Genomic DNA, 24,123 nt, shown 5'->3' on the forward strand with positions numbered 1-24,123 from the left:
TATCCCATCTCCTCCACGTAGCGCATCTGGCTCCTTCATGGCAGACTGCCATGATCCAGATGGGTGGTACCCTTTTTTTTTGTCTTTCTTGGTTTTCTTTCTTGCATTTTATAGCATCATGCTCAAAGGCGGCTTCAATTGGCGCGGCAGGTAACTGCCAAAGGAGTGACTAACCTCTTTGATGGAAAGAGGGGGGACATCCAAAGCACGGCGTGTTCGGTCTTTCGACGCGGGAAGCGACTCCCATGAGGGTGGGTAAAAATTGACCAAAGCAAGGCAAAAAGCAGCAACAAATTGTTATGATTTACCTGCGCACCACAATGCCTTGGCGACGGACACCGCTGCGGGCACGGCGGTACTCCTCATCACTGTCGGACTCGGAGCAGCTAGCCTCAGACGACTCGGTAACATAGCCGCATCGGCTGCCGCCACAGTCGAGCTTGACCCGGTCGCCCTTGCGAGTGATTCCGTAGCGCTCGCAGTGGCAGATCGGGGTGGGTGGGTCACTCATCGACGACAGGGATGACGGGGAAGTGCTGCCAGATGAGCGAGACGACAGGGACGAGCCAACCGAGCTGGGCGGGCTGTTGGAGAGCGAGTACTCGTCCGACAGACGGGAGTCGGCAAACCGCATGGTGAGGTCTTCCATGGTGGGAGCAAAGTCCGTCTCCCGGATTTGACGGGAGGCATAGGGCTTGGACGGCTTGGGGTGGTGGATCTTGGACGGAGAAGGAGCACGACCCTTGACGAAGTCTGTCGAGCCCCGGTGGTGCTTGGGGGCGGGCTGGGACGACTTCTTGCCACCGGGAACATCGAGGATGTTCAACTTGCGGCCGGTGGTGGGCTCAACCGTGTACTCAACAGCGGGATCATGAGAGACATGGTAACCATCCATGATGTACTATACGAAGTCAGCGTGGTGAGTCACTCAATAGCAGGGGGGCAAAGTCACATACGTAGTACCAGTAGCGGCCACCCAGCTTCAGCATGGAGGTCTGGAAGCGGAACTTGCCAGTCCATGCGCCTGGCTTGACATCATCCCGAGAGAGGGGGATCTGACGTGAGTAGTTGTCCCAGGAGCCGACCAGATGGACGGTCTTGACATTGGAGGAGGTGCGCAGCGAGAACTTGAGCTGAACAGCAGACATGTTGAGAGAGATTGACCAGGTTATACTAAGAATTAGATTATATGCAGCAGAATGAAGGCGTAATGGTTAAATAATCGTGTCAATGGCAGGAGTAAATCGTCGTTATAAAAGGCCGAGATGGAAAGACTACCAGAGTCGATTCAAGTCTAGCCTTGTGTTGGGTTGGTTGGTTGGCTGTGCAAATGTATAACAACGAGGCTTTCTTTGACAGGATCCAGTCCTTGACACGCAACCAGAAATATTAGATAGATGTTGGAATGAATAAATGACAAGGCCAGCAAGTCGTCTGAGCTGATATGACAAGAACACTAGAAGTCGACCGGCGACAACACAATGAACCGTCACGTGGTTGTATGGTTTAGAAGTATCCGAACAAGATGCAATAAAAGCAATCAAGCATTTACACAGAGCACAGCTCGTGTATTGAATGGGGCAGATTTGAGGGGGTTTTTTGATATATTGATAGTAGAAAGGCGGGGGGAGGGGATAATTAAGATGTAGTATAACAAGCGACGAAGAGACAAACAAACAAAAAACCAGTGCAGCCAGTGCACAGGGGGGATACTTCTAAACCACGGGTAGTCAGACAAGACAAGCTTGCTGAAGAAAGAAAGAAAGAAAGAAAGAGAAGAAAAGGGCAGAGAACGCCCTGGCGGCTACAGCAGCCTTTTAAGAGAGCGCCGGGGGGAAGAAGATGAGCGGATGAGAGAGCCCGGTTAGATAGTCAGTCCAGTTAGTCTGGTTAGTGCAATGCGTGTGATGGGATTGTCACCCGCCATCTTCTATTCTGGGAAGAGCGAGAGCAGCTGTTTGCCAGTCAAATCCCCGCTTCGTCCTCTCGCCATCCCAGCCGGCGGGTAATTCGTTGGTCTCATTGGCTTCACGGGCAGCCAGGCCTGCAGCAGACAGCCAACCATCCTCGCTGCTCGCCCTTCCATCGTCCCTCCATCTCCCCTCCATCAACAACATGCTTTTCTTCCCTTGCCGCCCTCCACGAGCACACTCTCCCGAGCCACTCACCTATCAATAGAAACCTCCCCAGCCAATCGCACTCACACCAGAGGGGAGACGGCCTGTCACCGACATCTCCATTCTGCAGCACCGAGGAATTTTAAGTTCGTGCACCGGGATTGAGGAGGGGGTTGGACGCTATCCCACCACTGAGAGAAGCAAGACACCACGCTACGACTCTCCACTACAACTACACCATGCAGCATCTCCCCCGATTAGGGCCCTTTCATGGCCGGCTCTTACGTGCAGAAATGCCATGGGATCTTTACCCCTCTTCTTCGTCTGCTTCTCTAGATCCAATTTCGATTCGATTCCGTAGGGACAAATCGTCAGCCAAGTACATCGCTGCTCACACCAGTCATTCCTCCAACCATGGTCAGCAAAAAAAGAGGAAACAAGAAAAAGTAATAACAATATATAGAAGCTCGAATCAAAATCATAAACCTCTGGTCCTCTGTACGCCGGAAAATGCCGAATCGATCTGGTCTTCGGTTGATATCACACGTTTTGGGGGGTGGAGAATTATTAGGAAAGAAAACAGGGGAAAGGAATCGGAGAGGGGGAAAGAAAAAGGCATAGAAACACCAGAAGACGGAAGAGATACCACGAAAGAGAAGAATGTGATGTACACAGATAGTCATCCTTCCTCCCCCCTCACCGCACGGACACGCCAGACCGGTTGGTAAACATGCGAGCGGCAATGTTCATCGAGGCCAGCTCTTGGAACAGAAGCTTGGCTGCATACGGGATATGCACCTGGGAGATTCGGTGCTTGTTGTTACACAGTCGACACTCGAAGAGTCCCTTCTTGAGTTTCCTGTGGTTCCATCATCGTTAGCTCATTTTGATAGACAAAATCAAGGTTATCTCTCCACTTACGCAACAGGGGTCATCAAGCCACAGTCGTCGCAGATGTGCACCCGGAAAGGATCGGACACGTCGAACAACCGCTCCTTCAGGAAAGCGCTGGCTCCGTGCGCAATCATACAATCGCGTTCCATCTCTCCGAATCGGAGACCACCGTCACGAGCACGACCTTCCACCGGCTGTCGCGTCAAGATCTGAGTCGGTCCACGCGCACGGGCGTGGATCTTATCGTCGACCATGTGGCGCAGACGCTGGTAGTACGTCGGTCCCAGGAAGACCTGCGCAACCAGCTTGCGTCCAGTGTGTCCGTTGTACATCACCTCAAAGCCACGGGACTGGTATCCGTGCTCCCGCAGGAGACGAGAGATCGAGTCGACCGTAACGTCAGTGAATGGCGTCGCATCTCCCTCAAATCCACGCAGCGATGACACTTTACTGAGTTGACACTCGATCAAGTGCGCGATTGTCATACGGGACGGAATGGCGTGAGGGTTGATGATCAAGTCGGGGCACACACCCTCCCGAGTGAAAGGCATGTCTTCCTGACGGTATGTGATACCGATGGTACCCTTCTGTCCGTGACGCGAAGCGAACTTGTCTCCAATCTGGGGAATCTTGGTCGTCCTCATGCGCACCTTCACAAACTTCAGGTCATCGTTGCTCGTAGACACCAAGACCTGGTCCACGATACCGTTCTCCGTACTTCTGAGAGGAGTCGACACATCCAGCTTGGTGTGGGCCTTGGTACGTTGACCAAGTTCCTCCGCTTCGGGTGCCAATGGCGCCGTCTTACCGATGATGATATCCTCACCGGATACACGAACACCAGGAGCAATGATACCGTCCTCGTCAAGCTTGTCGTAGGTACCCTTTCTCATACCGATCGTGTCCGATCTCATAGGCTTCTCGAAGCGTTCAACGACTGTGAGTCCGACCATCTTCTCGCTGTCGGTGTATGTACGGTAGAACAGACTGCGGAAAAGACCACGGTCAATGCTGCTCTGGTTCATAATAACCGAATCTTCCTGGTTGTAACCGGAATAACAGGCAATAGCAACAATGGCGTTCTGGCCGGCAGGAAGCTCACGGAACCGCAAGAATTCCATAGACCGTGTTGTCGCCAGAGGCTTCTGCGGGTAATACAGAATGTTGGCCATGGTTTCCATGCGCTGGTCAAAGTTCGTCAGGAACACACCCATAGCTTGTTTACCCATGGCAGACTGGTAGGTGTTACGAGGAGACTGGTTGTGGTCGGGGAAAGGAATGATACTGGCGCAGACACCCAGGATCATACTGGGGTGAATCTCGCAGTGTGTCCAGGTGTGCGCCTTTTGACTCAGAATGGAACGGACACGCTTGTTGGGATCGTGCAGCTCTTCTTCGGGAAGGGCATAACCGGCCTGAAGTTGCTTCGAGATCTCCAGATCCTCCGGTGTCATCACGATCATGATCGTCTCCTCCTCCTCGGCGTCGACGTACTCGACGACACCAGACTTCACCAAACCATCCCAACCGAAGTAGCGCTCCCTGCGATCTTCTGGATCCAGATCGGGGGGCAAATCCTTGTCTTGCTCCAGTTTGCGGATGTGTTCCTTATTCAGTACCAGCGAGCCGCAGTTCTCGCTCTTGGGATCATTGTCGACGACGAACAGTGGTCGACACACACGTCCAGCATCGGTAAAGATCTTGAACTCTCGCTCACGAATATCGCGAATCAAACTGACCTCGTGCGAGATCATGTTCCGGCGACGGAGGGAGAGCATGGTGTTCACCAGGTGCGCGGGATCTCTATGAATACCCACCCAGACACCGTTGACAAACACCTTAGTCGCATTTGGCGTCACCTGCGGCTCAAACTCTTCAAGCACTTCCATGTTGCGTTGAATCATGAAATCAATAATGGGCTCACTAGGCGTACCAACAGTGATGTAGCACATGAGCGCCAAGTTCTTGACCAGACCACAAGCTTGACCCTCAGGGGTTTCAGCTGGACAGACAAGACCCCAATGGGTGTTGTGGAGCTGACGAGGTTTGGCGATCTTACCGTCACGGCCAATTGGTGTATTGGTACGACGAAGGTGGGACAACGTAGAGGCATAGGTGTAACGACTGAGCACTTGAGATACACCAGCCTTGGCGCTGGCTGCCTTCTTCTGCTCTCCCCAGTTACCCGTGGCAAGAGCGTACTTCAGACCTCCTGTCAAGGTGCTGGCCTTGATACCAATGTTCAAGTAAATCTCCCTGTTCGTCTCCACGCATCTCTGCACGTACCGCTGAAGGTCACGAGTGACACGAGTGAACAGAACTCGGAAAAGATTTGCAAGAAGAGGACCAGCCAAGTCGAGACGCTTCTTACCGAAGTGGTCACGATCATCGACATCCCGACGGCCCAAAGCACACTGCAGGAGCCTATGTACCATGTAACCCAGGAAGAAGGCTTTGCGGGTTTCGCTACCTTCGCTCTGAGAGATGTGGGGAAGGAACTCCTTCTGCATGATTTCGCGTGCGTATCTGACACGACGCTCGTGGTTCATACTAGACTGAGACGATCCACGCTTGGCAATGAAATCCAGCGCCACCTCACGGTCCTGAATAACGAAACCTTCCTCAATACAAGGCTTCAGCATCTCCAACATCGGCGTGTCATTCCGGTCGTAGCAAATGTGGTTCAGAATATCCTCATCAGAAACCACACCAAGGGCTCTGAACACAACGACGATGGGAATGTCGGTCTTCACGTAAGGCAAAGTCGACCGAATCGTAGGACCAAATCCACCCTTGGCACTGTCACCCTTGGCAAACAGCTTCAGGGACAACTGAGAAAGGAGTCTTGATCCCTTCTCGACGGCACTCCGAATTTCCGCGACATAGGGCGTGGGACTAGGTGGTGCCTTCTTGAAGACTTGAACCGTGTTTCCAGCACTGCGCTCTTGGGCGATCAACACCTTTTCACTTCCGTTAATGATGAAATAACCACCAGAGTCGTAAGGGCACTCGTTCCAGTTGTAAAGAGCTTGCTCGCTCAAGTCCTTGAGGATACAGTACTTGGACTTGAGCATGATTGGCATCTTTCCAATAAAAACGGTCTCCTCCTTAGCCTGGTCAGCAGGGAGCTCCTTCTGCTCCCACTGCAGGTAAGTCCCGTGAGCTTTTTTATCCTCAGTCGATTCGGCCATATCATCATCATCTCGGTCGGCGACCAGACGTTCGCGACCTTCCATAATCTTCTTCGTAACACCGAGATAGAGGGGACTAGCGTATGTAAGATTACGCAGGCGAGCCTCCTGGGGCAACATGATAGTGGTCGCACCATCACCCTCAGTAACGGACGGTCGAGAGAGCATGACGGTTCCAAACTTCAGCTCGTATCGGCGGACAACCACGGGATCGACTTCATCTTCGGAGGGAGGGAGAGTCTGGTCGAGTGTTACTTGGCCTTGTTCCTCCACCAGCTCTTGCATTGTCGACGAGATAAATTCATCGAAAGAGTCCAGTTGTTGTGACACTAGACCCTTGGTGTCGAAGAAAGACGAAATGACCGTCCAGCAATCCTCCGAGGTGATGCCCTCGTCCATATCATCGTAGTACTCATCCTCGTAAGCATCTTCGTAGTCGGCCATCTTGGCGGATATGGGTCGTAAACGCAATGAAAAACCGCAGTCGATAGGACAATGAGCGCAAAGGGCGCGACGCGCTCGGCGGAAAAGATCCCACTCGAGGTGGTTGGACGACTGGCGTAAGTTGAATGCACCGAAGCAATCGTCGTGAATGAAACAGGTGAGGCCACTAAGCCGGAAGCCTCAGATGGATGGAAGAAAGAGAGATCCCAGGCCACCGGTGATGCTGGTGAAGGGAGCAGCTGGGGTGCTTCGACTCTCTCCGGGCGCTGATGGATCTTGCCTTGGGAAAGAGCCGCCACTAGCCTCGACCGCCTTCTGGCGCTAAGTTGCGAGCTAATCCAGATTTGTAGATCACGTGATATATATTCCATTAACAAATGATGATAGCTTCACTTCTCACTCACATTAACTACGACTGTAATGATTTACGAAACGTATCAGTGGCCGAAATATGCAGAGCATTGGCTGAGTATATATTATTATACATGATAAATTACAGGAACTGCAGAAGCGTCTCCAGCATCTCCTTACTATCCTTCTCGCCGGGGTCATCCTCGGAGAGCCCCTCCACTTGCTCTGTTCATTCAATTAGCATGGGATTCAAAAGGTGAAAACCCTTAGGTGCTTGGTACTTACCCTGTAAGGTTCGTCGAATCAGTGACAGATCTTCGTCGCGGTCAGCCAGAAGGGACACAATCTTCTGTTTCGCTCCGTCATCTTCGGCCACCAACCAGGCCAAAATAACATCGATAAGCTTTAGGCAACTGTTAGTACATACTGCAGCCACGGGGTATGCCGGAGGAGCAAACCTGTAAAGAGAAAAGACCGGCATCAAATCGCCTGGACAGCCACTCGGCCGCCATAATCTCTTGCTCCTCTTCCGTGAAGTTCTTTCGTTCTTTCTCGATAGCTTGCTCGACCGGTGTCACTCTCTGGACGTAATCCCGCCGCAACTTTATGAGCTTTTCGATCTTCTCATAGTCCTTCTCCATGAATTTAGCCAGTGTACGGATCCGGGGTGCAGAACCGCCCGGAAGTAAACGCAGCAGCGAAGCGAAAATGCCCAGTAGATGCTCCGTCGTCTCATTGTCTTGCTATAGGAAATTAACGCCAGCCCGTGAATTTTTTAAATACTCTGAGTACATACCTTCTTCTTGAACATTCCGAATACTGTACTCAAGCATGCTGCTTCCACAAATCGTTCACATGCAGGAGCGCCTGCCATGCCTCCTAAGGCATGGTCCAGGAGTCGTAAAGCCCGTTGCTTGCTGAACTTACCCTCCTTCAACATGATTTGCGCAAGCTCCACACCCTCAGCTTCCAGAAACTTATCCTTGCCGTAGTCCTCATTCACGATGTAGTTCAAGCTGCCGAACAAGTTTTCCACATATTCTTCTTCGTCAGAATCTTTCTCGGGATCACGCTTGCGGTATGCACTGAGCAATTGCAGGAGAGCTTCAACGCCATCCAGGCTAACGACCTTCTCTCTGTTCTTAGGAGTGGATTGTAGTAGAATGGCGAGTATCTCTGCTGCATATTGTTGATTTTGGGACACTGGTCTCTCCTTCTTTTGTATACGAGCGATAAGCCAGGGTAACAGGTTGGGGTCTTGCCCAATCTTCTCTGCGATAGACGTCTGTGATGCGATATTTTCCAAAACGTCTCCAAAGGAGTCAGTATACCTATCGCGTGCCTTGTCTGGGATGACTCACTTAGTACGTAGTACACGCCTGCCCTGTCGACCTCGGATTCTTCGTCGAGTCGCGAAAGGTTTTGCGCCAAGAGCTCGATAAGTTCGGCATCCAACTACACTAGTAAGTATTCGTTCAATAACAATTTGGAGGCAGATATACCATTGCGTTCACCAGACTGTCCCATTGATCTTGTTCGGCCTCCACATCTTCGTCCGTCAACTCGCCAATGATTTGAATCACATCAATTGCAATATCGGCATTCTCATGCGATAGCAGAGACATAAGCGAGCCGACGCAGCCCAGCTTTGCAAATTCGCTATATAAATATGGATTCTCGGAGAGTATAGAGAGGCTCTTGATTTCGGTATCGAGATCTGCTTCCGAAGCCATGAATCTAGGCATATCAGCATATTGGTTCAATAAAATAATCTGGGTTGCTTTCACAACACTTACTTTTGAGGGTCGTTTTCAAACTTGCCGCGGAGTTCGGCGTTCTTTGAAATCTTCTTTTCGAAGTTGAGGGCGAATCGTCGCAACCAGGTAACGTCGAACTTCTCCGGCTAAAGCTACTTCAGCAAATGATGCCATGAAGCACAACGAGTATGATTTCCTTACCGCAACATCTGCTTCCTCATGCTGATCAATATATTGCATAGCCTCCGCCGTTTGACGCTCCATGCCGCCGCCGAAGAAGCGTCCTTCTTCGTCATCAGGGATATCCTCGGCGTCGAAATCGGGAGGTAATTCAGGACCCGCGTAGCCATCATCCTCCTCGCCTTCATCCTCTACCATAGGCGCCTTTCCTTTTGATTTCACATCACCATCCACATCTAGTTTAGCCGCTTTGTAGAGCTCGTCTTGGTCGCAAGTCAGCCGCCGTCAAGTTGAAAGGAATGTAAAGGGGAGGAACGCACTCGGGTCTTTCGCGGAATCTAGTTTGCGCTTGGCACTTGCTGCCGAAGAGGGTTTCTAACTCGTCAGCGTCATTAGGATAGGTCACTTCATAGATAGCTTACTTTGAAGAGCTCATCGATGCTCGTCATGGTTGCGGCTTGCGCAGCTTGAGAGGCAGACCGGAAGAAGCACTTCAGACCCAACCACCAACACAGATTTGAATAAGAATCAACAGAGCAGAAAAAGGCGACTCTGGAGAAGAGAATTACGCCTATGAATTGATTGTTATAGATCCCTTTTTGCGGACTTCTCCTCGATCATTTGGTCGCGCACCAGGTCCGAAGAAGATACGGGAACCGTGATAAGCTAAAAGTGCAGCCGCCAAGGACCGAAAGATTTCTCGGAGTTCTCATCATTCCCGGCCTCACCCTGCCATCGAACATCGTCATTCTTGCTGCCAACACACTTTTGCATCTCAAGGACATTGCCTATCCTATACATATAATACATTTACAAAATGGTTCCCAGACAGCGTGTCGTCTCTGGCCGTCAGCAGAAGAGCTTCTTCAGCACTGCCTATGACGAAGTCACCCACCCCGAGAATGCCACCATTGTGAGAAGCGTTCTGGTCTTCGGCGTAAGTCCTACGATTCTTGGGCGATCTGTACAGACCATGAAATGTCAGGGATGATCTAATATGAATGTGTCTACAGGCCGGCGTCGCTTTCCTCTACAGCAGCCTCAGCGAGCTCCTCCTTCCTCCGTAAGTTGAGACACGATCCCATCCATCGCAGTCACTGCAATAAATTTCGGCATTATAAAAATAATTACTGACGGAAGAAGTATGTAAACGGATTCTCACCCGTTCGTTCGCATGTCACTGTGATATGAAATTGTCGGCTGTCTCGAAGTGTTGTCGATGCCGATTACGATACGCGGACATTTTTTCATCCTTCTTCCTCTAAATTCGATTCTAATGAATACGTGTATTATACTGTGTGCTTCATGGGCATATATGGGCTTCAACGTTATGTGGCTAGGCTTGTCATCCGGGTCCGTGAAGGACCAACATTATGTGGCGTTGGAATAGATATGATCTCCGGAACACTTCCCGGTCTCTCCTCCGCATAATTGCATATGCTTTCTAGGGCTTCTGCTCTGTAGTTGCCTTATCTCTTCATGTCTTATCGCTGGTCAGGTAACTCTGGCCCTTGTAGACGGATACGTCTGCGAATCGGGACATGGGTGCCGATCAAACGGTCAGTAGTAGTGGTTACAGCGTAAAGTTATGGCTTTCAAATGAATTACTTGGCACATGAGTGCAACTGCACTGTATAACGAGCACGAATACTCAAACAAAGATGTGTTTTTTCAGTCAAGTCCATCAATTGATGGGATGTCCGGCAACATTTCGCCAGCGAGGTGAGCTCCTCTCCTGTGCAGAGTGCAATGCTATGAAAGGATAAAGAGAAGCCTAATAGTCGCCCTGTTGAATATACTTAAGAGGAACGACACCAGTGAGTGGCCATCTGCCTGAGGCAGCAAGATCGCATCGTGACCGCCGCGGCACTAGAACGAAGTTCTGGACAGCGAATATTTTCCATTCAACACCGCTCCACTTAAGAAACCAACAACCCCAGCGTATCAGCGAATAAACTCTCTCTTATACAAGCGCTTATTTAAGCGGCTGTATTTCTCTCATCAAATTGGCGGGGAAGCCCGCAAAAGCCCCCACATCCGGCCGGGTCCCGAACACCGCCTTCTCTAGTGTCGGGGAGGAGATAGTCCATGGGTGTCTATTACCAACCAACCCCAGACGGCAGGGCGCGGCAACGATAGGCAACTGCTAAATTCCGACCCTCTTATGCTGAATGTGATCTTCTGCGCAGCTGCAAATGCCGTTGGCTTTGCTTATTCTCTAGTATGTTGACCGCCAAACGCAAGCCGTCAAGTGCGGACTTGGGCGACGATAGACCAGTGGCGAAGAGAAGTAACAGCCTGAGCCATAATGCTCATGCACCTTGGTTGCAAGACTCCAGACCCTCTCGGAGTTGGCGGGCTCTGGGAAATCGTGGGGTACGGACTTCACTGCCACTAGAAAACATGGTCTCGACTGTGCGTGATCTCATCGACCCTGACTTTGACCCTCTTATTGCTCTCCTCGACGATGAGCCGCGCTTTCTGAAGCCTCTCCCTTCTCGCATCCCACCGGAAGACCTAGAGTTTCTGCGATTCCGGGGGGCTTTGTCGATCCCAGAGAGTGGTCTGCGGAATGAGCTACTGCGATGCTATATCAAATGGGTGCATAGCTTTATGCCGGTGTTGAACCTACAGGAATTTCTCCGATGCGTTGCGGAAAATGACCCCAATGGTAACATTAGTCTCCTGCTGTTTCAAGCAGTGATGTTCGTGGCGACAGCCTTCATCGATCTGCATCATTTACAGGCCGCTGGGTATGCTACTCGGAAAATTGCCCGTAACGTGTTTTTTACGCGGTTAAGGGTATGTCTCGCTTGATAATTCATCCGTGTACTTAGCTAACCAGTCAATATAGCTCCTCTACTCACTTGACTGCGAAGATGATCGAATAGTTATACTGCAGACTCTACTACTTATGACTTATTGGTCTGATCATCAAAATAATCCGCAAAGAGATATCTGGGACTGGATTGGTGTCTGCAATATACATGCACATTCGATCGGGTTAAACAGAGACCCTTCGTCGTCGACCAACATGGATCCAAGGATTAAGAGGCTGAGGACCCGAATATGGTGGAGCTTATACTCGCGAGACCGTCTTATTGCGATGGGGCTAAGACGCCCGACGCAGGTAAACGAAGGGACAAGCAATGTCCCCATGTTGAAGCTGGAAGACTTTGACTTCGAGTCGTTCCACCCTAGCGTGATTGAGATGTTTCGTTGTCGTCAGCTGGAGGATGTTACTCACCAAAAACGCCTGGCGACTATGTTTATCGAAAAGGCCAAATTATGCCAGTGCATCGGACGGGTTTTGTTCGCCCAGTATACGCCATCACAATGTCAGTTCGGTGTGACGACACGAACTACCATTAGCCTAGTCCCTCGGCAGGCATCGGAATCCGAATTGGCCCGGTGCAGCCAGCGGTTAGAGTCCTGGCTGAGCGCACTACCCAAAGACGCCCAATTCATTCCTGCGTCAAGAACAAACTTCCATGACGGAGAAGACGTCCTTCTGCTCCACGGTGCCATGGTACGAATGCTGTATCATGCTACCACAAGCGCACTGCATCGTCCCTGGGCCTTCACGCCCAACAAGGATCAGTCAAAATCACGCAGGGAGTTGATTCAAGCTGCGCAAACGAAGATGCATGACGCCGCCGTTGGTATCACCCATATCATCCAAGGTCTCAATCAGCTCAACCTCACGCGATTTCTCCCACAATCCGGTGTAACGGTTATCATCCCAGCCGCTGTGGCCCATCTGACAAACTCCTCATCTGGCAATCCCGCCACCCGAGAATCCAGCATCTACAACTTTCAACGCTGCATACAAGTGCTTCAGGGCCTTAGAGACATCTATCCTGCAGCAGACATGGAGGTCGCGAACATCGAAGCGGCAGTTAAGCTACAGTCCGATAGTGCAAACACCTTCCTCCGAATCATGCAATACACCAACAACTCCGGTTCTATGTCGCAGGGCCAATCACAAGAACACGCACGAAAACAAAGCACCATCTCAAACCCACACACCATAGCATCAGCAGAAGACCGAACCTCCAACCACTGGACCCCTCCCCAAGACGAGCCCGACCCAACCAACAACCACAAGCAATCCGAACCTCAACATTCAGCTGGTCCAACTAAGCAACAACAACAACAACAACAACAACGCACACCAACCAAAAGACACTCCAGCACAATTAACCCACCCCCCATCTTCAACACCACCAGCACCACCAACAACACAAACAATCTCACCAACCCCCTCCCCAAACAAGCCGAACCCACCCCACCCAACGACTTCGACGACGACCCCATATCCAACTTTCTGAACGACAACAACCCCACCATCTCCCCCCGAAACACCCAAACACAACCCAATCCCACCTTCGACCAAGGCTCCGACCAGTTCCCCTTTGACTTTGACCTCGACCTCGACTCCTTTGCCGCCGACTTCCCGCCCCAAAACCCACCATCCACCAACCCCAACCCCGCCTCTACTTCCAACCCCGACGCCTCCCCAGACCTCGACATAGATTGGGCTAGTGAGCTGCTTAGATGGACCGGACCGGGTCCGGAGGATGCATTGACCAATAATAATGATCTGTTCTCGCCGTTTGCTCCGACTCCTAATGTTGAGAGTACCCCGGGGCAGAGGTCCATGAGTCATGTGACTGGAGATATTACAGGGGATTTAGATAGAGATTTGGGGTTTGTTCCTTCTGACGAGGAGATTTTTTAGGTTGTTGTGAGAGGGAGCTGAAGTGGTTGTTCTTGTGTGTGGTGTGATGTTCTTTAGTTCGTGTAAATATATACATATATATATTTCGGAAGTGGTGCTTAGTACAGACACTGGCAGCACCCTGTAAATAGAGCACTGTTCCCCAATACAAGTGGTAGTAATGAGGTTTTCGAAACACCATTCTATTCAACACAAATAGTATTGCAGAAAATTTTAACCCTTAATTCTTATGTAGTCTAGGTAGTACTAGTACTCCGAATAACTAACTACTATATAAAATGATGCTCAACATGACTGAAAGAAAAAGAAAAGACTCGTCGCTCGCCCTGTACATTAGCCACCAAATATGCGATCCGTAAATCGTTGAAACTGAATCTAAATGACTGCGTCTTAACCGACTATAGTTATGAGATCAGTGAATATGTTTGATGGATGGCTCGCACTACTTGCGAGCCCAGCGGTTGCTCTCATCGCCCTCTTCCCATTGATGCTCGACGTAGCCAAGCTTCTTTTTGACACTTTGTACGGTCTCCTTGTCACCGGTGTTCTTGCCCATGTTGTCGCTGAGCTTGACGGCTGGGCGGCCGTTAGCGGTGGCAATCTTGATGACGATGTTGAGCGGCTTGGATTTCGCGCCGTCGGATTTGTTCGTGAAGTCGTCTGCGAGGATAATGTTAGACTTGGCTTATTGAAGGCACTGGGATAGAATCCCATATAGTTCAGGTATGTGGGTAAAACGTACTAGTGAAGAAAGTTCCGACACCGAAGACAGGTTTGAAGCCGGCTTCCTCGGCAATCACCTTGTATTCAAGACAGTGCTCGATGTCTAACGAGTCGGAGAAGACAATAGTCTTCGGATCCTTGACTCCCTCTCTGTCGTAGAAGTCCCGCACCATCTTCACAAAGTACGTGGGGTCGCCAGAATCCTGGCGGACACCGGTGTAGACCTGGGCGTAGGTCTTGTTGGCGTGCTCGCCTTGAGCATCGTTGACTAAAGGAGCCGCGATTGGGGGTTTGGTAGTAGCCTCGCTCTGTACTGCTGATTCTGTCGTGGTGCCGGGTCCGGAGGCGGTGGTAGAGACTGCGCCAACACCTGCACTGGTGAAAGCAGGAATGGGTTTGCGGAACGCGTCGAGGAAAGCAGGCGTGCCAAACGTGTCAGTTAGTGCAACACCCAGGACCTGATGTGCGTTAGTTACTAGGGTCAGGACGATCAAGGGTCTGCGGACTTACTCCTTCACCAAAGCAGCCAAGCCAGTAGCGCAGGGCCATCTCGTTCGCGTTCTCGTAGTCGTCCGTGATGGCAGCAATAGTCATGTACCACTCATGGGCTACAGTGCCCACAGGCGCCACTCCATACTTCATGGCAAAGTGGACGTTACTTGTGCCGGTAAACACTCCCTTCCATCCTTGCTTCTTTCCTTCTTCCGCGGCCTGCATTAATCCCTGCATGACCAGATCGTGGGTGTGGTAATCGCGCCGTCTTCGAGAGCCAAATTCCGAGAATATGCAACCATTCTCCAACAAGGCACATCCTTTCCGGAATGCCTTGTCCTCCTGACAGCTGTAGTCCCAGTCCTTATCGGTGAACATGAAGTAGGCCTGACTTGTCAGAGCCAACAGCGGGATCTCGTACAAGATCGTTTCCACCCACAGACCCTTGATGACGTAGTTGACGTTGCCGAGATCATCTTCGCTGCCAGTATCCTGCTCCGGAGTGAAGTGAACCTCGATCTGTTCTGACGGCTTGAGCTTGAGGTTGGTCAGGTAGTCCAGGTAAGCGTGATTGAAGTACGGGCACCATTTCTTGAGGAACTCGATCTCTTCATTCGTGACTCGGATATTTGCAAGCGCTGATGAAGCTAATTGTCAGACTATTCCAGACGTCCGACACACCATCGATTTACATACCATCCAACTGTGCCAAAAGCCATTTGTAAGCACCCCGCGTTAACTTCATATCCGGGGTGCGATTTGTGAAACCATATGTGACATCTACATTCGAGAGGAACGTTAGCCTGGACCACGAGACTTGAGAGAGCTATACCGAGTCCTTACAAACATCTGGGAAGTACTTGAGGACGGCGCATTGCATCGTCAATTTATACAGGTCCGTATCAAGCAACGAGAAAATACCCTCCGGGAGCGGAGGGGTATTATTTTGAGCCATGACGAGGTAGTTTGGACCACACCGCAAAACAAAGGATAGAGCGCAGAGAGGAATTCCAAACGAGGGACCTGAAGACAGGGACCAGAGGTGCGAGATAAGGATGAAGCAGGTAGACGAATTCGGAGGAAAGTACTCAGAAGAGAAATCTCCCATTGCGTCTCTGCGCGGGGGAATCACCGACTGCCTGACGCCGTTTGCACTGTTTGCACGCTGGCTTTCGTCATCAGCAAATCGCCGTCCCACATCTTTTTTTCTATATTGTGATCTCCGAATTAATTGGGTTTACTTGAACAGGCAGTCTTGGAGTTAACGCAAGAAGTACTCTAGAAAAGGGATGTCATGGGTGGCGCTGGTAATGCGCATTTCCATCGTCGCAGGAACCCCTCGGGGAACCCCTCCGTCTGGGCCTAGACTGCATTGCACATGCATCCATCTTGCCAAGTCTACATGGCATGAATATGAAAATGCGAGTTAGTCATTCCAAACTACAGATTATATGTATACTTGAAGAGTAATCAAAGCTATGAGCGACATAGTTCCCGGCAGAAGCAGAGAACAAACTATACAGCATAGTGGCTGCCAGAGCTGTAAGGCAGCAATACCCCGCCCGTTTGCATAGAGACTGTGGCTGGAAGATGGCTGGGCTTTGATGAACATGAAGATAAAAAACCCGTCAGCTACATTATTGCTTGTGTTAACGAAACTCAAGCATTCCAAATCTTAGTTAACCTACTACAAAAGCTTTGACAGCCAAGAGTTAACGTCTTTTGGGTCTGACAGTTCGGATCGCCCATCTGTGGCTTGCCTCTTTCTGTGGCTGATACTCCGGGGCCGGAACATTCTAGATCCGGCAATCCTGTCGCTCCCTTCGGCGTCCCGTTGTTATCCCCGATCAATGCTTCACAGCGCCACCACCTCAGCCTGTACATACTCATCATTTATTCCATCCGTGACGACACCGCGTTGAGTTACCGAGTAGCCTGCAGCGGGCTGCATCGCATTCTACCCGTTGTTCAACACGCATCCGGTCGCAGCCCGAAGGCCGCCCGATAGCGGTATCATCAAGGCCCGATTCATATCGGGAACAACGACCAGAGAACGCGCAAGATGTCGCAGGCCCAGGACGATCCCGCGGCGGTTCTGGAACTGTTCGTTCACGATGTGGCGAACCTTCCAGCTGAAATCAACCATCTGATGGAAGAAATTCAGGCCAAGGACAAGATCATCCAAGAATGCCGCACGACCATCAACTCCCGCGACACCAGTCTCCAGAAATTCATCCGATTAAACGGCAGCTTAACGCCCAACCCGAAGGAAGAACAATACGGCAAGGCCATAATACAGAACCTCGACAAGTCTCAGCAGCTACAGGATGAAAAGATCCAACTGAGCGAGAAAGCGTGTGTGTTGCTGGACCGACATATTAGGAAACTGGATATCGCAATCCACAAGCTGCAAAGTAACGGCATGCTCTCGAACGACCCTCCCATCCCCTCCCTTTTCAACAACAAAGACCAATATCGCGACCCTCCCAAGATCTTCTTCCCCGATTCCACCGTCGAAAATTCCTCCTTCCCGTCTCCTCTCAATAGCGCCTCCGCAAACGCCAATGTCATATTAGGCGCCACTCAGAAGCTGAATTCCCTGGGCCGAAACGCCGCCGCACTCGCCCTGAACTCCCCGACTGCTGTGCGAAGCTCCGCGCCAGCAACCCCCTCAGGAACAATCCACTTCCAACGACAACAGCGAGAATCATCCGCCGGCGCAGTGGAGAACAAACGCCGGCGTCTCAACGCTTCACTGGGAACACTTCCTGCGGCCTCGTCCAACCTCCGACAATCGTCTCTCGGTCCTGGTACACCCAAAGCCGGAACCCCCGCATCAAGTCGAGCCGGCAGCGCAGGTCCGCGTTCAACAGCCTCAACCAAAAAGGCCTTAACCAAGAAAGTGGCCCCGCACCAACAAGTCAAGAAGATCAAAGCCTCCGGGCTCAACGGAAAGCACACGAAGCGGTCCTCCAGCGCAAGCGGTCGTCTCAAAGTCAGCGGGACAAAACAATCACCATCCGCTGCTGGAGGAGACGAAGACGAGGACGACTCCATGCTCAGCAGCGCTGATATCTCGGATTCCGAGAACGCCGACGAGGGTAGAAGAGACGAAGACATGGAGGACGAGGAAGAAGACGAAGGCAATGAAGATACCAAGGTTTATTGTACGTGTCGCAGTGTTAGCCATGGAGACATGGTTGCGTGCGATAACGACAATTGCGAATTTGAATGGTTCCATTGGAAGTGTGTTGGCTTGACGAGAGAACCCGTTGGAAAATGGTTCTGTCCACAGTGTTCGGCGAAATTGCAGGCTTAGTTTATATAGTTATACCCCCTTCTTTCTCTTTTCTCCGTCTGTGTGTATTATAATGACCATATAGGATGTTATGACGGCGCTTATTTTTTTTCTTTTTCAGTCAATTCAGGACGCATTCGACTTTCAAAACAGTCTTATAATAGTAGTAGCAACTAATAGGCAGTAATTGTAATAGTTCTTTGTTTCATTGTGATGTACTACAGCAGCCCATCCGAACAATCGATACTATATACTACACCAGGAGAAAACAGTCCAACACGAAGCCAAAATACTAGTTAGTAGTAGTAGATAGCTAGTAAGTAGCACCAGGCAATTGTCAAACCGCCATCCATCCAATCCCTTCCCACCACTGCCCTTCGCTTTTTCATCCTTTTTCTTTCCCAGAAAAAATAAAAGCCCTTGAAAATTCTTTTGTTTTTAGTTGCCCACATTGAGAAAAGAAGACCGTGTTCCATGGCCGATCCCAATATCAGACGTGAACGCCATCGCTATGCAAACAAACATCATCTGGCGCATGCTGCGCTAATTGTATACAGGAATTGTGTGATATAAGGTGTAACGAGTATGTGAGGTAGAAATGATGTGAGGTAGATAATAAGAGAGAATCAGAATCCGAGGGCCTTTTCTAGCCAGGGGTCAAAGTATTCGCAACTCTCGGGACTGACAGCCCCGCCGGGAGCGCAGAGCTTGAAAACCGGACAGTTGCCGCAGGGCGCTTCGGTCATGCCGTTCTTGACTAGCCTGTCGTCGATGCCTGCGTCATCGGTCCGGGGCTTGCGCGCTTGTTGAGACTTGACTTGTTCGGGGTTCTTGACGGATTTGTAGAATTCGCCGTTGTTCAGAGATACTAGCTTGTTGTCGTAGCAGAGCATCTCCAGGAGCTGCGTGATGCTCTCCTCGCCCAGACGGACCGGTGTGATGCCACTCTCGTTCACGGCAGCTGTCAGCATAGGTATGGTGGGGTAGCCCTGATACCCGGCTGGGAAGGGGAGGTATTCCTTCGGAGCGCCCTCTTGTTTGACAGCTAGGCTTCCATCCGCGGTCTTCATGCGCTTGTTTCGAGGACCGTCCGAGGAGGAAGGGGCCTCGTACCAGCTCTTCCGGCTCACGGAGTATTCGATAAAGCCGGCGACGCTGTTGATGAAGTTCTCGTCCAAAACTCCGTCGGTAAACCAGGCTCCACCAGTCACGTCTTCACTTGGGGCGAGGTTCGCCAGCATGTACATCTTCCGGCTGGGGAATTTGACATTGTGGACGCTCTTGATGTAGCTTCTCGATTCCAGCGACTTGAGGCAGCGATCGAGTATGGACTTGTGAAGGTTGGTGCGGTTGCCGATAGCGCGGACCCAAATACCGGACCGTCCTGTCGAATGGATGACATTGTAGACCAGACTCTCGTCGGGGCTTAGGTCTCGAAGTCTAAACAGGTGGGTTAGTGGGTGAGAGTTCCTATGTTGATTTCATAGGTAGAAGAATAATCCTACTTTTCAGCATCATCGCGCGAAATAATCTTCCAGGCTAAGCGGTCATTTTTGCCCTGGAGGAGCCGAAAGAGCTTCTGGTCGACGAGCGACTGGGTGCAGTTCAAGAGAAGGGCGAGATCATTTTTGGGGACAATGTTCAGACCCAGGAGATCTTGCTGATAGAACAGATGATCGGAAGGGAACTGGTTAAGACAGGCGTCGTAAAGTCGAGAGGCCAGTTCGTTGACCGAACTGCCTGACGCCCCCGCGGAGGCCATTTTCACCACGACGATTGTAGAGGAGTCGTTAAAAGGAAACTATCACCGGACGGGCTCGTGAAGGGGCATGATCAAGAATGCATCCCAGGTCGGACGGTCGCTGCAGAAGCCGGGACAAAGCGATGCCCGGGGAGTTGGCAGGGAAAGCAGGCGCAAAGTTGACGGTCGTCGAGAGGGAGAATCGAGTTTCGCAGGCCGAAAAGAAGATAGATGTTTTTGGCGGCTTTTCTTTCTCTTTGGGTTTAGCGGGGGAGTCACTTTTGGCCCGGAAGGGTTTAGGGCCAGTCCTAGCTTTGACAGCCTGTGTCTGCCTTGTTGCCGTGTTGCCTTACTGCCTCATGAGCTGCTGTATGGTGGCCTCAGGCTGGAACCCTGTCTCTCGGAAATTTCGAGAAGCTCCCGGCAAAAGAGAAGAAGCTCCGGCTTAAACTGATCTGCCCGGTCCAGCTGCCCCCGTCTCTCACTTTATTCCCCAACTCACCACCACGCTTCCATAACTCTTTCTTCTACATCAGATACCCCTTGGAAGTTATACAGCATGGCTGACGCTTTGAAAGCTGAAGGCAACAAGGCCTTCTCCGCAAAGGACTATGCTACTGCAGTGTATGTATCTCTCTCCCCCCGGTTTACCCCGCTTGCAAAAAGGTCTGGGAGGGATCTCTGCCATGAACCGCAGCTGATTGGCCTATAGTGAGAAGTTCACCCAAGCTATCGAAATTGAACCCTCAAACCACATTCTCTACTCCAACCGCTCGGCTGTCTACTCTGCGCAATCCCAATACGAGAAGGCTCTCGAGGATGCCAACAAGGCTACGGATCTGAAGGCGGACTGGTCGAAGGGATGGCTCCGCAAGGGCGCCGCTTACCGTGGTCTCGGCGACCTCTGTAAGTCGAAGAGGTGTGTTGTGGTGAGACCGGATCTAGGTTACTAATTGGTTTTTAGTGGCTGCCCACGATGCGTACGAGGAGGCCCTCAAGCTCGAGCCTACCAACGAACAGGCCAAGACCGGTTTCAATGCCGTCAAGAGGGCTATTGAGGCCGAGGCTACGGCCGACGGTGTTACTGGCGACCCTATGGGAGGACTCGGTGGCATCTTCAACGACCCCCAGATGTATCAGAAGCTGGCCAGCAACCCCAAGACCTCCCCGCTCTTGGCCGACGCCGACTTCATGGCCAAGCTCCAGCGCATTCAGCAGAACCCGAACAGCGTTGGTCAGGAGATTCAGGACCCTCGCTTCCTGCAGGTTATGAGTGTGTTGCTGGGTATTGACATGAGCTTCGGTGCTCCCCCGGAGGGCGCTAGCTCTGCGGGTGCTGCCCCCGAGGCTGAGGAGGATGTGCCCATGCCCGATGCTCGCCCTGCCGCTGCTGAGAAGAAGAAGAAACCTGAACCGGCTCCCGAGCCCGAGCCCGAGGACGAGGAGGCGATCGCAAAGAAGAAGGCCCAGGAAGCTGCTGACGCCGAGAAGAAGATTGGTAACGACTTCTACAAGAAGAAGCAGTTCGATGAGGCTATCGAGCACTACAACAAGGCCTGGGAGCTGCACAAGGACATTACGTACCTCAACAACCTTGGTGCTGCCAAGTTCGAGAAGGGTGACCTTCAGGGAGCCATCGAGACCTGCCAGAAGGCCATCGAGGAGGGCCGTGAGCTCCGTGCTGACTTCAAGGCTCTTGCCAAGTAAGACACCTGTGGGTGCGATTTACCGATCTGGTTACTAACTCAGTTGTCTGCAGGGCTTTCGGAAGAATCGGTACTGCACACGAGAAGCTGGGCGACCTTACCCAGGCCATCGAGTACTACCACAAGTCGCTCACTGAGCACCGCACACCCGACGTCCTGACTAAGCTGCGCAACGCCGAGAAGGCCAAGGACAAGGCCGAGAAGGAGGCCTACGTTGACCCCGCCGAGGCCGAGAAGGCCCGTGAACTGGGTCAGAAGAAGTTCCAGGAGGCGGACTGGCCTGGTGCCGTCGAGGCCTTCACTGAGATGGTCAAGCGGGCGCCCCAGGACCCCCGCGGCTTCTCCAACCGGGCTGCCGCCCTCATCAAGCTGATGGCCTTCCCTCAGGCTGTTCAGGACTGCGACGAGGCCACCAAGCGCGACCCCAAGTTCATCCGCGCCTACATGCGCAAGGCCCAGGCCCTGATCGCCATGAAGGAGTACAACAAGGCTCTTGACGCCTGCACGGAAGCGTCCGAGCACGACGATGGTACCCACGCTCGTGAGATTGACCAGCAGCAGCAGAAGTGCCTGGAGGCTCAGTTCAGCGCCCGTGCCGGCGAGACCGAGCAGCAGACCATGGAGAGAATCCAGAACGACCCCGAGGTAAGTCATGACTACCAATTAAAGCGCTTCCAGGCTTTCTTGACTAACTCTCCACATAGATCATGTCCATCCTCCAAGACCCTGTCATGCAGAGCATTCTGCAACAGGCCAAGAGCGACCCTGCCGCTCTGCAGGAGCACATGAAGAACGCCCAGGTGCGGATGAAGATCCAGAAGCTGATGGCGGCCGGTGTCATCCGCCTGGGACGGTGAGGAGCGAGCAATATAAATGAAAGCCCACACATTCCTAGTAATGCAAATGAAGAAAAAGCGGACCGGAATTGACACGGCGATTTAATTGATGTCTTTGTTTTTTTACGGCGATTACGATGCATGTGTTTCTAGTGACATGAGATGACATCCGAATTGATTATATATCAGCATACTACAACGTTCATGAGATTTAATTACTTAATAGTCAAACGTAGAGACTAAACCTACCCTAGCTTAGGAGTTAAGAGGAAGACGGTGACGGCGATGACCGAGATCCAAAATAGTCCGCCACGCCACATGCTTGCTCGCTCCCCTCGCTTGATACTACGGCAAAGCCACATCAGATTGCAGTCCGCCCTTTTCTGGATCCAGATCTGGCTCTAGATCCAAATCGGATAGCCGATATCCGTTCCAGTGACCAGTTCCTGTAGAGTCAAGAGCAGCAAACTAAATGGTAGTACTCCGTACTTAGATAGTGTGGGTAATCCCCGATCCCCGACGCCTTCCTTTCCTCTTTCCGCGCAATCCAGCCACACCACCACACACCATATATATTGCTTGCCAGGTTAGACATAAGCCGAAGGCAGTTATAACAACTCCGTAAAGTATCAGTTCCGACTCTTCCGACCGATTATATCCATGTTTGACTGTAGTGTACTACTTTTAGATAAGATATTGACCACGAAGGTACTCTGTATCTCTTTCTCTTATTCCCCCAGCCACCTTCCAATCCACCTGGATACTTTTCCACATGAAAACCCAGAGAGTAGGGAATTCCGCGGTAGGCGAAACCTCGGACATAAGTGGTAAGTTAGTATTTAGTAAGTTCTTCTAGCTTTACCCCACTGTTCGTTCCGGAGGACCCAGCCTCAGTTCCCAGTTCCCAGCCACTCGTGAATTAAACCTCAAAAGGATAACTTAATTTGAGTTTCGTGTTGGGTGGTGGATTTAACTCGTTGCGTCGTCATCGGTTTAAGATAGCTAGCTAGCTAGCATTCAAGTTCTCTCGGGAAACTCATATGGAGAAGTAGATAGCAGATAAATCGATGGTTTTTAGTAAAGTATTGATTGATTGTAAGTAAGTCTGTGTCTCTTTGATCTCCAGTCGGATATGAAAGGGAATTTGCCTGCCTGCCTGCCTGCCTGCCTGCCTGTCTGTCTGTCTGTCCGTTTGTCCCCTAGTCAGGTGTTACTCCATAGGTAGTAGCACAATCCGCAGTGAGATTGCATTGTGGCAAATTCGCATCTGAAATTTGTTTTCTCCGCTCATCCATTCATCCATCAAGTCTGGGTCCGTGCCGTTTGTTCGTTCCTGCTGTGGTACTTTTCACTGGGCAGGGATCGGGGGCGGTCTGCCCACTCTTTTCTTCTTTTGCTAGGTATGATTGGTTGTACCAAAAAGGTGAGAGTGAGAGTGTGGCTGGTGAGTGAGGATTTCACGTACCCGCTGCTGGGCTGAGCTGTAGCTAGTACAAAGTGGTTAGTTCAATTGAAATGTGGAAGTCATTTCCGGATTATTTGCTTGTTAATTGGTTGATTGGGGATGTGGATTAGGGTTGGTATCTCGTTTGGTACTGAGATATTCGTAGTGATGCTATTGTCGCTGTTTTGTAGGTACTACGCTTCTGTAG

At 51.3% G+C, this 24,123-nt stretch overlaps 9 protein-coding genes across 9 annotated transcripts; 4 read left to right on the top strand and 5 right to left on the bottom strand.

Moving 5' to 3' along the window:
* Window positions 1-304: 304 nt before the first annotated feature.
* Window positions 305-1,148, bottom strand: An12g00710 (uncharacterized protein; the record flags this gene model as incomplete). The annotated part of the gene is made up of 2 exons (XM_001395123.3): window positions 305-901; window positions 957-1,148. 2 exons carry the CDS (start codon window positions 1,146-1,148, stop codon window positions 305-307), a joined length of 789 nt encoding a protein of 262 aa, XP_001395160.1.
* A 1,665-nt stretch (window positions 1,149-2,813) lies between these two features.
* Window positions 2,814-6,646, bottom strand: An12g00720 (uncharacterized protein; the record flags this gene model as incomplete). The annotated part of the gene is made up of 2 exons (XM_059750647.1): window positions 2,814-2,976; window positions 3,039-6,646. 2 exons carry the CDS (start codon window positions 6,644-6,646, stop codon window positions 2,814-2,816), a joined length of 3,771 nt encoding a protein of 1,256 aa, XP_059601765.1.
* Window positions 6,647-7,035: 389 nt separating this feature from the next.
* An12g00730 (uncharacterized protein) lies at window positions 7,036-9,383 on the bottom strand (the record flags this gene model as incomplete). The annotated part of the gene is made up of 11 exons (XM_001395125.3): window positions 7,036-7,055; window positions 7,178-7,222; window positions 7,283-7,400; window positions 7,456-7,740; window positions 7,794-8,308; window positions 8,359-8,452; window positions 8,500-8,734; window positions 8,794-8,900; window positions 8,956-9,197; window positions 9,255-9,309; window positions 9,357-9,383. 11 exons carry the CDS (start codon window positions 9,381-9,383, stop codon window positions 7,036-7,038), a joined length of 1,743 nt encoding a protein of 580 aa, XP_001395162.3.
* Window positions 9,384-9,751: 368 nt separating this feature from the next.
* On the top strand, window positions 9,752-10,001 carry An12g00740 (uncharacterized protein; the record flags this gene model as incomplete). Its single annotated transcript, XM_001395127.3, has 2 exons — window positions 9,752-9,871; window positions 9,948-10,001. 2 exons carry the CDS (start codon window positions 9,752-9,754, stop codon window positions 9,999-10,001), a joined length of 174 nt encoding a protein of 57 aa, XP_001395164.3.
* Window positions 10,002-11,337: 1,336 nt separating this feature from the next.
* Window positions 11,338-13,675, top strand: An12g00750 (uncharacterized protein; the record flags this gene model as incomplete). Its single annotated transcript, XM_059750648.1, has 2 exons — window positions 11,338-11,736; window positions 11,789-13,675. 2 exons carry the CDS (start codon window positions 11,338-11,340, stop codon window positions 13,673-13,675), a joined length of 2,286 nt encoding a protein of 761 aa, XP_059601766.1.
* A 442-nt stretch (window positions 13,676-14,117) lies between these two features.
* On the bottom strand, window positions 14,118-15,845 carry An12g00760 (uncharacterized protein; the record flags this gene model as incomplete). Its single annotated transcript, XM_001395128.3, has 5 exons — window positions 14,118-14,335; window positions 14,418-14,856; window positions 14,909-15,528; window positions 15,587-15,670; window positions 15,734-15,845. 5 exons carry the CDS (start codon window positions 15,843-15,845, stop codon window positions 14,118-14,120), a joined length of 1,473 nt encoding a protein of 490 aa, XP_001395165.1.
* Window positions 15,846-16,952: 1,107 nt separating this feature from the next.
* Window positions 16,953-18,209, top strand: An12g00770 (uncharacterized protein; the record flags this gene model as incomplete). The annotated part of the gene is made up of 1 exon (XM_001395129.3): window positions 16,953-18,209. The coding sequence occupies one exon, from the start codon at window positions 16,953-16,955 to the stop codon at window positions 18,207-18,209; it is 1,257 nt and encodes a 418-aa protein (XP_001395166.1).
* A 605-nt stretch (window positions 18,210-18,814) lies between these two features.
* On the bottom strand, window positions 18,815-19,950 carry An12g00780 (uncharacterized protein; the record flags this gene model as incomplete). Its single annotated transcript, XM_059750650.1, has 2 exons — window positions 18,815-19,658; window positions 19,694-19,950. 2 exons carry the CDS (start codon window positions 19,948-19,950, stop codon window positions 18,815-18,817), a joined length of 1,101 nt encoding a protein of 366 aa, XP_059601767.1.
* Window positions 19,951-20,488: 538 nt separating this feature from the next.
* An12g00790 (uncharacterized protein) lies at window positions 20,489-22,876 on the top strand (the record flags this gene model as incomplete). The annotated part of the gene is made up of 6 exons (XM_001395131.3): window positions 20,489-20,553; window positions 20,642-20,835; window positions 20,894-21,632; window positions 21,689-22,280; window positions 22,340-22,488; window positions 22,726-22,876. 6 exons carry the CDS (start codon window positions 20,489-20,491, stop codon window positions 22,874-22,876), a joined length of 1,890 nt encoding a protein of 629 aa, XP_001395168.3.
* Window positions 22,877-24,123: the final 1,247 nt, after the last annotated feature.

Source organism: Aspergillus niger, assembly GCF_000002855.4.
Source record: "Aspergillus niger supercontig An12".
NCBI lineage: Eukaryota > Fungi > Ascomycota > Eurotiomycetes > Eurotiales > Aspergillaceae > Aspergillus > Aspergillus niger.